At 38.3% G+C, this 16067-nt stretch overlaps 1 protein-coding gene across 6 annotated transcripts in view; it reads right to left on the bottom strand.

The window, feature by feature from the left end:
• The window catches only part of LOC147885807 (triacylglycerol lipase 1-like), a 36437-nt gene extending 20667 nt beyond the window's left edge, over nucleotides 1–15770 (bottom strand). For 2 of the 6 annotated variants that reach the window (XR_015543430.1, XM_087396421.1), the window contains exons 1-8: nucleotides 15498–15770; nucleotides 15023–15124; nucleotides 14789–14929; nucleotides 14597–14707; nucleotides 14311–14454; nucleotides 14138–14178; nucleotides 13934–14016; nucleotides 13508–13603 (exon numbers count right to left, since the gene is read on the bottom strand). Coding sequence is in view for 3 of the 6 variants with exons in the window: in XM_087396421.1 (XP_087252547.1) it covers nucleotides 13508–13603; nucleotides 13934–14016; nucleotides 14138–14178; nucleotides 14311–14454; nucleotides 14597–14707; nucleotides 14789–14929; nucleotides 15023–15124; nucleotides 15498–15704 (925 nt within the window). In the remaining 3 variants the exon portion in view is untranslated. Of the gene's footprint in view, nucleotides 1–10756; nucleotides 11121–13507; nucleotides 13604–13933; nucleotides 14179–14310; nucleotides 14455–14596; nucleotides 14708–14788; nucleotides 14930–15022; nucleotides 15125–15420 lie in introns of those variants that run through there. The other 4 variants (XR_015543428.1, XR_015543429.1, XM_087396420.1 and 1 more) reach the window with 3 other exon arrangements.
• Between the last annotated feature and the right edge of the window lie 297 nt (nucleotides 15771–16067).

The following is a 16067-nucleotide window of genomic DNA, read 5'->3' as shown; positions in this document are numbered from 1 at the left end:
AAGGTCGATCCACTGCAGTTATGCTAGAAGCTCTTGCTAGCAAACCACGACGTGAAATGCAAAAGGCTAGTACTGCAAGAGCCACGGTTCCAAGCAGTAAAAAAAGACATCGTCCCATTGTAGAGAGAGATAATGTGGATGAAAAACGGTTAAAAGAAGAGAAACATGAAGAAGACTTAGAACCCGAGGTTGAAGATGATCAGGATGAACTCACATCAACCAAAAATCTTAATCTGCGTCTTAATGAAGCAGTTACAGATGATGATGTGGGATATATCTGGGGTCAAAGGATGTGGTTTGTGAATGCCAAAGATGTGGAAGCTGCACCTCTCTTTACTAATAGCCGAAGCCTTGATATATCCTATGCAATGCAAATATACGAGGCTTTGAGAGATGGTAAGAAACCTGTGGCAAGCAATGTGGTCTTGCGCCCAATAATGTTTTGTCCAACCAAAAATAGTTTTTTGGATCAAATAACATTTACAGGGCCTACACATTTTGAGGAAACCTTCAGTCGATTCTTTAAAGATACTCTTAAAAATATTCCACATGAACAAGGCGAAGAGGCACAAGGTGAGAATATGCTAAAGGAAGCAAAGAAGGAATTCCTCCTTCATTGCAGATTCCAGCCCATTGATGGTCAACATTGGGCTTATGCTTGTAATCAGATCACAAGGGAAGCAAAGGAGGTCAAAAGACTCACTCCAAAACAATTTGCAAAGATAAGTTCATTCCATTATTATCCTGCAACAATCTGTATATTCAAGCATGAGATCAAGTATTTGATTGAGTCCGAAAGGCTTAATCATTATGTCCATGGAAAGCGTAAGATATCCTCAACATCAGAGGTCTTATAGAAGGCAAGGGTTATATGGACAACATTTGGTTCTCCAAATCGTGATTTGAAGCGAAAGGTCACAAAAGCAGACGCCGACACACCCACGAACTTCTATACTTCTTTGAGTGTAGTTGTGCCTAGGGGAACACAAGAGCGAGAAGAAAGTATGACAAGCCTCAAGGTGGTGAGGGACAAATATGCCGACTACACTTCTATCATATTTCGTCTTGTTGAAGTGTTCAATGAGATGCTTGAAACGTGCATTGCTTGTGAGCGTGGACAGTTGACATATGAAGCTCCTTTGTTTATCTCTGAAAAGTCAAATGTAATAGATAAGAAGGAGTTGACGGCAAGGATGTGGAGGCCTATAAAGTACTTACCTGACAAGTATGCATCCATGGCAGCACAAAAAATTTTAAAGAAAGAATGGTTTTTTGGAAAAAAAGACAAAGACCACTACATGGAAGAATGCATCAATGTACAGGTGAGGCGTGATGCAGTGCATAGTGCCATTAAGTATTTGCTATCAGAGAAACAAATTCCACTTACTCATTGTAACATTGACTATAATGTGGTGAAGCATATAGCTTCTTTGTCAACACCCAAGGTAAAGCTATGGGCAAACAAGTGGATTAAAAAGGATGAAGATGGGTCAAAAATAGTAACCTCTTATATGAGAAAAGAAATCCCACAACAGGTGGTTGCATATGTGGAAAGATTAATCAACGAGATAAGGATGCCGACAGATATGCACCAAAGCTTTCAATTCAATGTAGAGGTTACGGCAGAGTCTGGAAAGCTTGTGAACTTCAGGGGAGTCTCAGAAGATGACTTCTTCAAGAATGAGTCAACATGGGATAAGCCATAACTATTCTTTATCAGTGAAGTTTCTAGCGATGATATCCATAACTTCATTGATAGAATAGTATATACCACCATTAGCAAAGTGGCAATTTGCAACATTGTCATTTTTGTTGATAAAAAAGACAAAGAAACCATGCAGGTTACTCTAGAGCGAGCATATTCATCAGATTTGAAGATCTATAGTGGTGTTTATGCAGCAAAGAGAGGCAAGAGAGAATGTGGCATAGCGATTCAATCTCTTGAATCATTCTTTTTGTGTATGCAGAGTCCCAACCCTGATCACTCCTTACAAAAGAACATAAGAGGGAATTCAAATAATTTGAGATTAATGCTAGAAGAGCAAGATATTCCCAGGTCCATACATTATCAAAAAAACAACTATGGAAGTCCTGCAAAAAGTGGGAGTCTCTTGCTTACCATGATGGAGAATTTGCTACCGACAGGTTCGGAGGTCACCTTGTGCAGGATGGGATATTTATTTAAGGATCTCCTTAGAAAAGGCAACTCCACAAATATTATTGAAAATAAGCATTTCATGGCTTATTTTCAGCTTCAAGCAGATCTAACCACAGGCTATGAAAAAGAGATAGACCACAAGGACACCGATGACATGGATGATTACCTTGAAGATCATAATGTCCCAGTTGATGATGATGAAAAGATGGACTTACATGACCCATTCAGAGAGAGGTTGGTGGATGAAGACAAACATGATGATGCCTTCTTTGATAATTATGGCTCGCAAGGTTATGAAAAAAGGCCATTACGACAATACTTAGCAGTATGAACTCTCTATTTCTCAACTAAATACAATTTTTTAAATAAGATTTAAATTTAAAGATAATGAATCTAATCTCTCATATTTGTTTACAGGCAATAGAGGGAGAAGAAATGGATGAAGTCAATACAGAGGCACTCCCTTCTACTTCAACAATGCAACCACCTCTAAATTTGATTGAAGAATCAAATTTAGCTGCATTGGATAAAATGGAGAGCTCATTTGAAGTTAGGATCGTTTTGAAACGAGAACCTCAGTATTTGAGCTTTGGTAGAGAGGAGGTTTCAATCCTCTCCAATCCTTTAAAAGAGGTTAATGACAATGTTATCTTGGCCATTCTCAAGTAATGTTTGTTTATTTGTTGCTACTTCAATGAGCTAACATTTGTTTATTTATTCACAGTGTAGTTATATATCAGTTTCCTAGTGCAGAATGCAAATCAATTCTATGAGCTAATGTTTGTTTATTTCTTGGTGCAGTGTAGTTATTTCTTAGCTTCCTAGTGTAGTGCAGCATCGTGTCTACATGCTCGATGCTCTCCTTTCTTCTATTCTTAGCTCTCCTTAAAAGACTATAGAAGATGTTTGTACCTGGTTAAGCCCTTTGAATTTAGATGGGGTGCGAGTCATCTTAATGCCTTATCATGAGGCGTAAGTATCAACTCTAACCTTATTTTTACTATTTCTTTGGCAAGTTTGTCTAAAACAATAATCATTTTTATTCTGGTCGTGTAGCTCACATTGGAGTATGATCTTCTGGGACCTTGAACTCAACCATTTATGGTTTGTGAATTCAATGGAAGGCTATCATGCCAACTCCCCAAGGTAATTATTCTCTTAATATTTTTGATACTTTCTTATTTTGTATCGTATGATCATGACATATTAATATATTTAATATGTCATGATGGACAGTGCTGCATATCAGCTAGTATCTGCTGTCAAAACAACCACGGAGCAATAAGATCAAGTAGAATTCAAAAGACGTCTGCCAACGGAGCAAAAAGATGGACACAGCTGTGGGTGGAGAGTTGCCTACAACTGCATGTTGTTTCTTAGAGAGATTTTTGATTTGGAGTTACCAGTCAAAATGGAATCATATACAGAAGCCGATCTGCTAGCATTTCAGGCTGAGAGTATTCAACATCTAATTACTACCATTGGGAAATAACCTGAAAATATGACTACATTGCAGCATGTATAAAACCTTATCTTTATACTTGTATGCTTGTTCAAGCCTTTAATTGGGATGTGTAAATCTCATAACTTTGTTATATTTTCCTCCAAGAGGAGAGGAGACTGAGTCTAATGAAAGCATGCTATCTTTATACTTCTATGATTATTTAAACCTTTATTTTTATTTGGGATGTGTAAATCTCATATTTTTAAAATTTTTCCTCCAAGAGGAGGAGAGACTCACTCTAATGAAAGCATGTATGAAACCTTACTTTTTAAATTTTTGCTCCAAGCAGAGGAGAGACTCACTCTAATGAAAGCATGTATGAAACCTTATCTTCTTGTTTAAGCCTTTATTTGGGATGTGTACATCGCATAACTTTTTTATATTTTTATAGCAGAAGGAGGATGTAGAAGACATAGCAAGTGAAGAAGAATACAATGTAGACTACTCTCTCAATAAGATGAGTCATGAAAATATGAATCTATTGGAGCAGATTGGAAGTTCATTCACCGCTATGTTGTTAATTCGACAACAACCTCATTTTTTTGAATTTGGTGAAGAAGAGATTTCAATCCTCTTGAATCCTAAGAAAGAGGTTAATGTCAAAGTCATTACAATCATCCTCAAGTTGATGCAGCCTTTTCCTTGGCTTTATACTTTGCTTATTTTGATTAAACCCAAGAAGCTAATACTTTTTTTTTTAATATAGTAATGTTATAGCAAATTTTCTGCAAAATATACAAAGCATTTCATATATGCTCGATCCTCGTATTTCGGAAGTGCTTAGCAACAAAGAAGAAACCATAGAGGATGTTTGCAAGTGGTTGAAGCACGTTCCTATGAATGATGCACGAGTTACTTTTACAGCATATTATGAGAAGTAAGCATCAAACCCTACTTGTTTTTTCTATTGCATTGCTATAATTGTCTCAAACATAGTAATTGTTCTTTATTGATAATGCAGCTCACATTAGAGTCTGGTAGTCATGGACATCCTTGCGAAGAAGTGCTTCTTTGCCAACTCAATGACATCCGTCCATGGCAATGTGTTGGAGTAAGTATAGACTACACTTGTTGTCACTTCTTGACATGTAGATTGATATGCCATGCACATATTCACTGTTGTTATATGTTTTGATGTGCAGATCAGCTCAAAAGTTAGTAGGTGCTATCGACATAGTAATGCGGCAATGTGACTTGGCACAACAAATAGAGTATATAACATGTCAGGTATCACATCAAGAGAATAGCCACATCTATAATTGTGGATGGAGGGTGGGCTACAATTGCTTTTTGGTACTTGGTCAAATTTTTGAGATACAAAATGACACCACACTGTCAACATATACGGATTTGCATCTCTATGCATTTATAACATGTACCATTCGAGCAATCATTGAGGGCGACATTATGGACCCTCCCACAAGGCAAATAGATAATGGCTCAGAGGAGTGCGAAATGAATGCCATCAAAGAGTCAAAGGGGATAGAAGACCTCAACTCTACAAACATGGCTTCATTGGAAGAATTGGGAAGCTCTTTTAATGTTAGGGTTATGATTCAACATAGACCTCAGTATCTTGAATTTGGGGGAGAGGAGATTTCAATCCTCTCTAGAGCTTCAAATGAGGTCAATAACAACGTTATGATGGCCATTCTCAGGTTTGATACAAACTTTTTCTCTGCTTGATAATTCAATATTTTGATTAAATCTAATAAGCTAATATTCATTTATTTGTTGGTGCAGTATAGTTATCTCACAATTTGGTAGAGCCGTACAAAACCGTGTGTATATGTTGGATTCCCTCCTTTCTCCTATACTTAGTGAGAGCAAAAAGACAATAGCCGATGTTTGTAAATGGTTACAGCCTTTACATTTAAATACATGGCGTGCGAGTCATGGCGTGCGAGTCCTATTTGTGGCATATCACGAGATGTAAGTATCATGGCAACCTTTATTTTCATCTTATACTGGCAACATTGTGTTAAATAATAATGGTTCTTAATTATTCGTGTAGGGAACATTGGAGTCTGGTGGTTTGGGACATTGAAGACAACTATTGTTGGTTTGTTAACTCGATTGTAGGCTTTCATGGCTCAGTGCAAATGTAAGTATTCTATTAATCTGTTGTTACTTCTATATTATGTACCATATGTAATAGACACACTAAGTTTTTAAAATATGTCATGATGAGCAGGTCGATTGAGAAGTTGGTATCTGCTATCAGAGAAACAGGACAGTACAAAAACTCGGTAGACTTCCAAAAGCATTTAGTAGTAGAGCAAGAAGATGGGCATAGTTGTGGGTGGAGAGTTGCCTACAACTGCATGTTGATTTTCAAAGAAATTTTCTCACTTAAGCCACATATCTCATCAGAAGACTCTTTGGAGCTCAAATATTCAGAGGAGGATATACAATTGTTTAGGGCTGAAATCATTCGAGACCTAATTGCTGCCATTAGAATACAATGTGCAATTGAAGCAATATCAGAGCTTGCATTTAAGGAAGAGGAGACTGAGTCTACTGTGAAAGCACTGCACACTACAGAAGAAGTAGAGACCCAGTGTACACCTACAGTACCACAGCCTCCACTGGAAGCATCAGAAGAGTTGCCACAGCCTCCGCTTGCATTTAAGGAAGAGGATATTGAGTCTACTCCGAAAGCACTACATACTACAGAAGAAGTAGAGACTGAGTGTACATCTAGAGCACCACAGCCTCCATTGGCAGCATCAGAAGAGTTGCCATAGTATCCACTAGAAGCATCAAAAGAGTTGTGATGCATGTATGATGTTGTGTTTGTATATATGCATGAGGAGCATATTCTCATGATGTTGTTTACTCCATGAATATTATGGTTGACATTTATTTGTTGCAATGTATGAATCATGATGTAGTTTTTGTTGATTATACACCAATTTTTGTTGACTTATTACTTAAGTGGCATTTAGTCATGATATTTATATATTTATTTCATGCACACAATTTTATGATATGAATGTGTGATGATGTGATTATTAGGAAATATAACCTTCTGTGATGAGAATTTTGATATGAATATGTGATGATGTAATATTTGTAATATATTTCATGGCAAAGTATCAATTCCCAATGCTCTGCAAAATTTTATTCAGTTGGACAGTCTCCACTCACTTAAAGTAGAGCATTTCCAATGCTTCTCTCACTTTATTCCAACCCTTATCCTTATCATAGTGAACACATCGTGCCTTAGTGCACTTGTAATCTTCCATCGTAGTCCTTCCACAAACACTCTCTTATTTCTTACATCCTAGTCCTTCTGATTAACTTGTATTCATCTTTTACTTTACGTCTTCCCTCACTTTCTATCACTCTTGAAGGAGGGGCAGCTCATTGTGCATCCCTCGCTATTGCTCCCTCACTCTCCTTCTCCCACTTTCCCTCTAAGACAATGACTACTTACTACCCGACTTCATTTACTGAACTCAAATTCTGTCTTAGATCTCTTTTGTATGGACCAATGAAGGGAAAATTATTTGAGGAGGATATGCTACACACATGGCTGCTTGATTTGAACTCAGCAAAAGAGGTGAATATCCTTAGCTTTCTTTTTGGCTAAGTCTTTTAATCACGTACTTCTTATGCGAACGAGTTAAATTTTCGTACAGGATATGGCGGTGGCTAGAAGCTGTATTGAAAAAAATGGTGAAGATGAGGAAAGCCAAGAGAGAAAAGAAGAGTTGTTGAATGCTTACAAGTCAGCGGAAGATTCGAAACAAGTTGTGAGGTGAGTCTGTGAGGAGATTTGCGATGCCAGCCCTGGTTACGCATGGCCTGCAAGTTTAAAGTCTGCTTGTTTTCATGAAGCCAATGCCATAGTAGGCACTTTTGAGGACATATGCTCTCTCTAATGACTTAATAGTCAAGTGATGGAAATTTAATTCCATAGAAATTTAAAGTAACTGTGAAATTTAATTCCATAGACTTATGTGTTTTCTAAAGTAATTGTAAGAGACAAAGATGACATCTTCTAGGCTGAGCTAATGGAAGGTGTTTTTTAACACCATATGGCTTTGAGTTATATGATCTACTTCATGTACAAATGTGTCATGCTTTTTTTTTAATGTACTCTAGTTTTTTAAATGTACTCTAGTTTTTTTTCTAATTTGATTTTTTAAAATCTTACTTTTTGTCTCTTTTAACAACATGAAGTCCTCTTTTTTTAATGTACTCTAGTTTTAATAACATGTCACGTCATTTTTTCTAATTTTCTTTTTTAAAATCTTACTTTTTGACTCAAAGTTTTGTTTTATAAGAGCCGCTTTTTTTGAAATGCTTTATCCAAAATTATCTCACAAAACGAATTTGGACAGTGCACTAGTCCAAAATTAATGAAATAGGTGTTTATGGCGCTTGCCCCCCTATTCTGTCTAGAGGAAAGCTTTGAACTATCTTTTAATCTCCATTCATTGAACCTGACTGAAATGCGAAATTGTTGAAACATAAGTAGTGGTAGTGGCAAGGACATGTATCACCACAAGGACCCTTGCATTCCATACCAAAGTCAAACCCAACCAACACTTCAACTTGCCCTTTATCTTTTCCTTTAATCAACTAAATCATTTAGTCACTGACACACCTAAACCCACAAGGGGCTCTAAGGTACCCGATGACTTCCCCATGAGGAATCAATCGGGTTGGCAGCGTGCTTGCCCATTCAAGAGGAGGACCATTTAAAGACCTTAGTCCATATGACTTAGTCCAACTGCTGCAAATTGATTGTGAAAAAAATGAAATAATATTCTTGAAAGACTCAACAAAATGTTGATTACCCTTGCAGAAAACCATTACTTCATCTGCAAACACTTGGAAAATCAGTTACTTTCCAGAGGGCAGAAGCATTCCCGAAGCACTCCAGCTGATTCCTCCCTGTCCCTGGCTTGTTTCAAACCATGAATAAGGGATTGAGCATATGGAAAATAGAAGGGGATCTAGAGGACACCCCTAGCAAATTGATTTGTAAGGTGCATGCCCTTTTGAACTCTATAAAATGCCATTTCTCACTTGACAAGAAAAGTTCTTCATGCAAAACGAGTGCCATAAATTTGAGTCCAATAGGCCCCTTTCCCGACATGCTATGAGGCTCTAAAATAACCCACCACCCCATCATTGAGGCACAATTCAACCAAAGCATTTCCAAACAAGGTAGAGATCTTTTTTATGAAAGCAGAATCAAATCCCAATTTGTTTAGAACCTCCATAATGAAATCCCACCTAACTCTATCATAGGCTTTATCCAGATCGATCCCAAATAAAGTACAATTCTACCCAAAGGCCAAAGAATAATCTAGAGTTGCATTCACATTGAGGATATTTTTAAATATGTCTCTGTTTTTTAGAAACCCACACTTTTCATTGTCAACCACTTGAGAGCAAACATCTCAAATACGAATGGCTAAAGCTTTAGAAATTACTTTGTACGAGGTATCTAACATAGTACAATAGGGCACCAATATTCATTGACATGCAACCTAGTTTGATGCTTGGGAAAAGCTTAATGAAGCCAATATTAACATCCACTGACAGGGAACCTTTCTTAACAGCTGCATTAGCCATATGTAGGCCTATCACATCCCTAAAGTGAACAAAGAACTCAGCTATCAGACCATTTGATCCCAGGGCATCATCATTTTTCAGCTTACCCAAGGCATCCTTGAGCTTAGCCTCCATGAAATCCTGAGACCCTAGCATCAATTCCCAACAGGGTGCTATCCACCGAAGCTCTCCAACCATCATCTTACACCACTTGATACCCCACTAAGTCCCTCAAATGAGACTTAAAAATCTCAGCAATATGCCAAAACTTGGTTTCAACTGATCCATCTAAGCTCATAATCCTGTCAATGACTTCTCATTGTTGTTTCCGTTTAGCAACCTGAAGAAAGAACTTTGAGGGGAAGTCCCCTAACTCCAACAACTGCTTGCTATAGAATGTTTCTTGTCCAACATCTTCCATCTCCCTATCAAGGAGATTTTGTTCAATTTTGAAAAGCAAGGTAGAAACATGAGGATCCAAAGGCATCCAATTGATAGCCTACCTTACTAACTCGGTGATAACAGTCAAGTCCTTTCTCTTCCATTTACTTAGATTCTCCTTTTTGACCAATTGATAGCTAGCTTCCCCACTTCTCTAATTGCAACGCCCCACTTTTCACAAGGATCAAAGTCCTAGCTACTAGCTTGGGACCAATTTAACCTTACTTGATTGCAAAATGTATTAGATAACATGAATCTCTTGTTAAATTTAAACGATATATCCCTTGACCTATCTAAGGTAATCGACGACAAGCAGAAGGATCATAGCAAAGGTATGTGATAAAAAATGGATGAGTAAGTAATGTAAGACCCCTTCATGGGGGCTGCCATTCACCATCCCTCATCAGAAACATGCATCTTGTCTAACCTCCCAACTCTAAAATCATCTCCTTTCCTTGTATAGACCAAGTGAAACCCTCCAATTGATTTCCACATAGTCAACTAATCCAAACTCACATCAAATCTCCTCCCAGAAGTCAATTTTAGCACCTCCTGATGTATGTGAAGGATGAGATCTATCTGTCTTTGCCTCAGTGAAGTTCCAGTCAGTGGCTCGAAACCACTGGTCGTTGAGTAAGCTAAAATTTTAGATCCACCCAACAATACTTAATTACTTTTAAACATTGATTTTGTTGTAGAAATACTCAAAAGTTTGCAAACATCAATCCTTGAATGCAATAGATCTAACTTTACCATCATAAACATGGATAAGATAATAGTCTAAGAAAATTAGCTTTACAAGGTTTGTTTTTTTAAAAAGATATAATGTGCATGTATGCTGGGGAATGGGAAGGGGTATAGGTGAAAAAGGTTCATTCTAAGGGAAAAGGTGAGCATCTCATGAGGTTCAATATATTAAAGCTTACTATATCGCATGCATTCTAGGGGGTATATGTAAAATCTCTTATCTATGAATTTTGTAAGATTTATATACACCCTTTCCTATTCAAATGTATAAATCTTTTGAATTCCTTTAGACGATATCTTTTTGTAGATAAAATATTATCTTGAAAAATGTCCTTCTCTTGCACTCATGTGACAAGCACATATACATGCTAGTGACCTCTGTGAGGTAAGCATCATGTGACTAATGCTCCAAGAAATCCAAGACTCGATTGTACACATTGGTATTTGCTACATCAGAGAGAATGAAGTCAAGATGGCCAAAGGTAGGATTGGTGAACATGTTCACATGACCACCCAACTCAAGAACCAATCTTGCCACATCAACAACATCTGCTAAGGCATCTACAGCACCATTAATAAGAAATAAACTATGTGTGGGTATGTTGGCCATCCTGTATATAGGTGGTGTTCTACTTTGGTACCTCCTCAAGTTGCCCACCAAGCCATAATCAAATTTTGCAAAGCTAGATCCCCTACCCTCTGCAACATCAAGTAGATTTCATGAGAAGTTCATCTTTTCTTGTGATAATAGTAGTAAGTCCATAGTTTATTTCAATACATTTCCAAAAAATGAGTCTTGCTATAGGTACACCAAACCAACTTTCAAACAATCATGGTGATGCTCTATGATTTAGATGAAACTATAATCCAAAGCAACACCAATGGAAATAAGTTTGGAGCCTTGCCAAATTTTCACAACTAAACCCTTGCTTTTAAAACGATAATAATATGACATACAAAGAGTCTTATGTTTCCAAAAATAAGTAAAGACCAATCCTAACATTGGATATGCCACCATTATGAGACCTCAATAATCATCAAGCTGAAAATTAAATTCAATTAAAGATAGTAATAGAAAGTCATTATGTTCCACTAAATAGTCAACTATAGGTGTCGATATAACATGACGGAAACTATGTAGGACGAAGATTGTTAATGAGGAGAGAGATTGTTTTGTGGCCTCTCTTTAATAAAATCTCAGACTGCCTAGTTCCAAGGCTCATAATAAAATGTCTTTTAAGGTTAACCCAAAAACCTCAAAGATAAAATATTTCTAAGTCTTTGGCAACAAATGCATACAAGAATTTGGCCTAACAAATGAAACCCCCACCTTGGAAATTAGGATAAATATAATGTGGAGTTCACTAAAATATATGTAAGATACAAAAGGCATTTCATTTTCTTGTGGAGATCTAGAAATATATGCACATAAGACACCCCTTTAGTTGAAAACATGTGATGAAGGGGTAATGAATGCCCAAGACAATTCAATGCCCACTCCAAAGGAGCTTTAAAATCTCTCTCCTATATATAGTGTATAGAATAAATATCTTACTCATCTTAATTGTTAGGATTTCATACATATTCATGGAGTGAGATCACCATGCTGTGAGTAAGAATAAAATCATTGAGCACTAAAATATCCTCTATGTCCTGACTCCCTTCTCTTACTTGTTATGTACCCTTCCACTATATACACCTCAACTTCTACCTCAAGCCTTTAGCATTTTTACATGCCCCTCATTATCACTTGTCTAAATAATGTGCCAGAGTACTTCCTTTAGTAAGACTTAAAACACTGGTAAGCAATCATGCATCTAGAATAGCATTACATTCGCACCTACATTCTTACACACAATCTTCTATGCCCATTCCCTATGTATAAACCTTTTTTCAAAATTCAAAAGTCTCCTTGTGTAATCAGTAAAGTTGTCTTCCACTAGATATGTTTGATATGTTTTACATGAGCACCCCATAAATGGTCTACAAAAGTAGCTATTGTAGTTTCCATGACAAGGGACCATACTTTTCTAAAAATGACAAAAGAACATTTGTTGTATGAGGGTACTACCATCTGATTTATATCATATTAGAAAATCATACCATTCCCTTGATGATATGATTGCGTAGATTTGGGAAACATCCATCCATTTTAAAGTCAAGTGGGGAGTCTTAATTATGAAATGAGCTAAACTAATGTACTATGTGTTTAGTATTTGAATATATGACTAACTACTTCAAATAGTCTCTCCGCATGCACGATAATATATGTATTCTCATATAGCAAAAAGATGGGTCTAGAGGGATGAAAGCAACGACTTAAATAAGCATTCAAGGAAGTAAGTAGAATGGAGGCTTAGTAGGTGTATAATAATGGAAGTCCATTCTAACTAAAAATGATTTTGCTTCAATGCTCATTCCATGCTACAGTATGAGGGATCTCATGGATGCTCATCCCCCACTCCCACCCTTGTCCTCCCATTTCAAACAACTTAAATTATTATGCCCTTAGCTGTGGTAGCTGGACGCCCTTGATGTGGATTGTATGGCTTGGCAAACTTAATTCTCATTGTGCACTTTTAGAGGGTTCTTAGGCAATCTATGGAAGTAGGAGATGGTATCCAGAAGGACCTAAATGACTAGGATGCGCAAGCATGTGTATGATTATTCATTTTTTTTCACCGTGCAAACACAATTGTAAGAATGGGCCTCTGCAATTCAAAAATTCAAAAATTTATATGTAAATGTAGCCTTTTGTAAGAATGGGCCTCTGCAATTCAGAAATTCATAGATTTATATGTAAATGTAGCCTTATGTACGAATGGATCTTTGCAATTCAAAAATTAATTAAGCAAACACAATTACATAAGATCAAAATTCTAAATTTCATAAATCGAAATGTGTAAATGTGTGTGTGTGTGTGTGTGTGTGTGTGTGTGTGTGTGTGTGTGTGTGTGTGTGTGTGTGTGCGCGTGTGTGTGTGTGTGTGTGTGAGAGAGAGAGAGAGAGAGAGAGAGAGAACACTTTTGAGGCTTGGGAAGATACCATAAATCGATATGAGATAATTAATTAGGAAGTGTCCTTACGTTGTGCAAGATGGGCTAAATTTTTAACTGATGTTGCCTGTGTTTCATATCTATCGAGTAGCCGTCGTTTTGTCACATTGAGGCAGCAATTGTCACCTGAACTTTAACATCTTAAACGTTAGAAATTGTCACCGACTGCACAATATCTCAAAGGTTAGCAGAAGCAACACAGTACTCTGAGATTCAACACAGCATAGAAACGCCTACGAACAGATTTTTCAAATGTCTTGACGTTTCTGAAGCATGCAGCAGGAGCCAAACGAAATAACAGCTGTCAGCAACGCTGGCAATTACGTTTCTGCATGTTGTACTGCATCAGTAATGAATCGAAACAACTGCAATGGCGGCAAGTGAACCTTGACGGACAAATGAAAGCATTAGCCGCAACGTTTGCTAGCTTTGAAACTTTAGGGTGAGAAGACTGACCAGCGAACAGGAAAATCCAGTCCTGAAAACACCGAACGTTGGATTGCCCGCATATGAGGTCGACGGCTTGGATTCCCGAGGGCCTGCGGCTTATCAAATCTATAAAGGTGAGCACTGAGCATGAAGTTGCAAAACAAAATCACCAACCCAATCGGTGGTGCATAGACGTGACTGCTTTGATTGTTGTAGAGTAGAACTTCATACATTTCTGTGCTGAATGCGTTCACGTGCGCGGCCGCTAAAACCTGCAAGTCCGGTTAGAAAATTTAGATCATCTACCACAGTACCTGATTAACAGAAACAACGATACCTTCAGCGTAGGCGTCCCACTAAAGACAAAATGAACGAGCGTACAAATAACGCTAGACAGACGATACCTGGTCAATACGCAGATCGAAAAGGCCGAACTCGATTGGGGCTGTGCCATGGTCTACATAAGCAACAGGTGCAAGCATGATGATTTTATTGATGTAGTTTAATAGCTGACCTTGAGAGAATGCGGCAAGAGCTTGCTGAGAACCCTGTGCCATTATGAAGACAAGGCGAAGGGCGTTACAACTTTGCAGTTAAGCTAATCCAAGGCACCTGTAAGAGTCATGGAACGTTTCGCTGCCATCTTCCTGAAAGAGTTTCTAAAAATACCGAGTATGTGCAGGAAAGCACCTGAGAGTAGCCAATGTAATGCAGTCGACGGCCAGTAGTACTGTACACCAGACCAAGCATTGCCGGTAGATCTTGTTCCGCCATTTCGTCCACGCTCCAGTCCCAGAAGCCCTGCGCTTCAAGCATTAGAAACGCCCTCAAGCCATAAATCCTTAATGACACGTATAATTGGCAGAACCACCTGTGTTTTACCTGATCCGTTCGTTGATAGAATGCATGACCGTGGCTAAACCTCGTCGTCCTGGTGTTGCCAATCCAAACATCGTAGCCAGCGTCCGCCAAAATGAATCCCAGAGCTTCAGATGGCGTATTCAAGACCCACACATCGCCGCCCTGATTAAACACAATGACAGACGAACAAGCTGAATACTCCCGATGATTTTCCATTGCTGCAAGGATATCTCAATGTCGTTTTGAATAGCTCACCACCAGAAGTCCATGCATAAGAAAAACAGGGCCACTTAGCGGCGGAACTCGCTTGCTTGACATTCTTTGCACGCCTAACAGGAACCCATCTCGTGTCCTCACCTGCAGCATTTATAAGTTCTGAGTGCAATGCTTCCGCAACACCTAATTCAACAATCCATCCCATAAACTCTCACAGCCACCTTCGTCTTAACGCAAATCAAAGCGTCATCTTCAAACTCTGCGAGTAGGAGAGCGACAATGCTACCGAACACCAAAATTACAGATCAATTCCTAGAGATGAATTCCATACGTCAGTTAAAGACTACAACTGCTCTACTTGGAACAACACGAGAGAGAGAGAGCGCTAAGGGTTTCCTGTTCTTTAGCAATGCGAATGGGAGGCCGGCAGCTCCTACCGTCAAGGACGCAGATCAAGTTGAAGACACAGATCATTTCGAGACGAGAAATGGTTTTTGCATAGTTGGGTACGCACCACAAATTCGCTGCAGGTATAAGGGCCTTGAGGGATGACGAGGCTCTCGCAGAGGCCATCGACGGGGTTAGGAATTTGCTGGGGAGCTGAAGAAAGGGGAGGGGCAAAGGAACGAGCAAAGAAAAGCATCAGGAAAAGGAGGTGGGAAAGAGCAAAGGAAAGTGTTGAACAAGTAGTGGCTCTGGGAGCAAAGTGACTACTACCCATTAGAGTTGGTGTCTTTAGGCACACAAACAAAGAGCACTGAGGTAGGAGAATGAAGAGCAAAGGAAACACAAGGAAAGAGATAAGGCTGCAATGCGAGAAGTTTGGCCCTTTAAAAGAAAAGGTTTGAGATGCCCATCCTTTGTTACGTTTTGAAATTTTAGTTTCATTTGGGTCACTCCAAAAACAAGGTTTTGCTACCTTTCTTGGCTTGCTTTCCTTAGTATCTCCTTATCTTTTTCCTTCTCTAACCCCCTCTTGTAACCTCCTTTCAAGAAAGTTTTTGGAAGAGTTCTCCTCTAGACATGTCTTTCCACACAACTTTACCTTCTTGCAGAAAAGGTTTGCAAAAGTTTGGAAGCTTAT

The sequence above is a fragment of the Dipteris shenzhenensis genome, chromosome 25, assembly GCF_047967505.1.
Source record: "Dipteris shenzhenensis isolate YYH24624 ecotype China chromosome 25, Dip_SZ_1.0, whole genome shotgun sequence".
NCBI lineage: Eukaryota > Viridiplantae > Streptophyta > Polypodiopsida > Gleicheniales > Dipteridaceae > Dipteris > Dipteris shenzhenensis.
The sequence above is the reverse complement of the archived record's forward strand: the minus strand, read 5'-3'. Positions and strand labels throughout refer to the sequence as shown.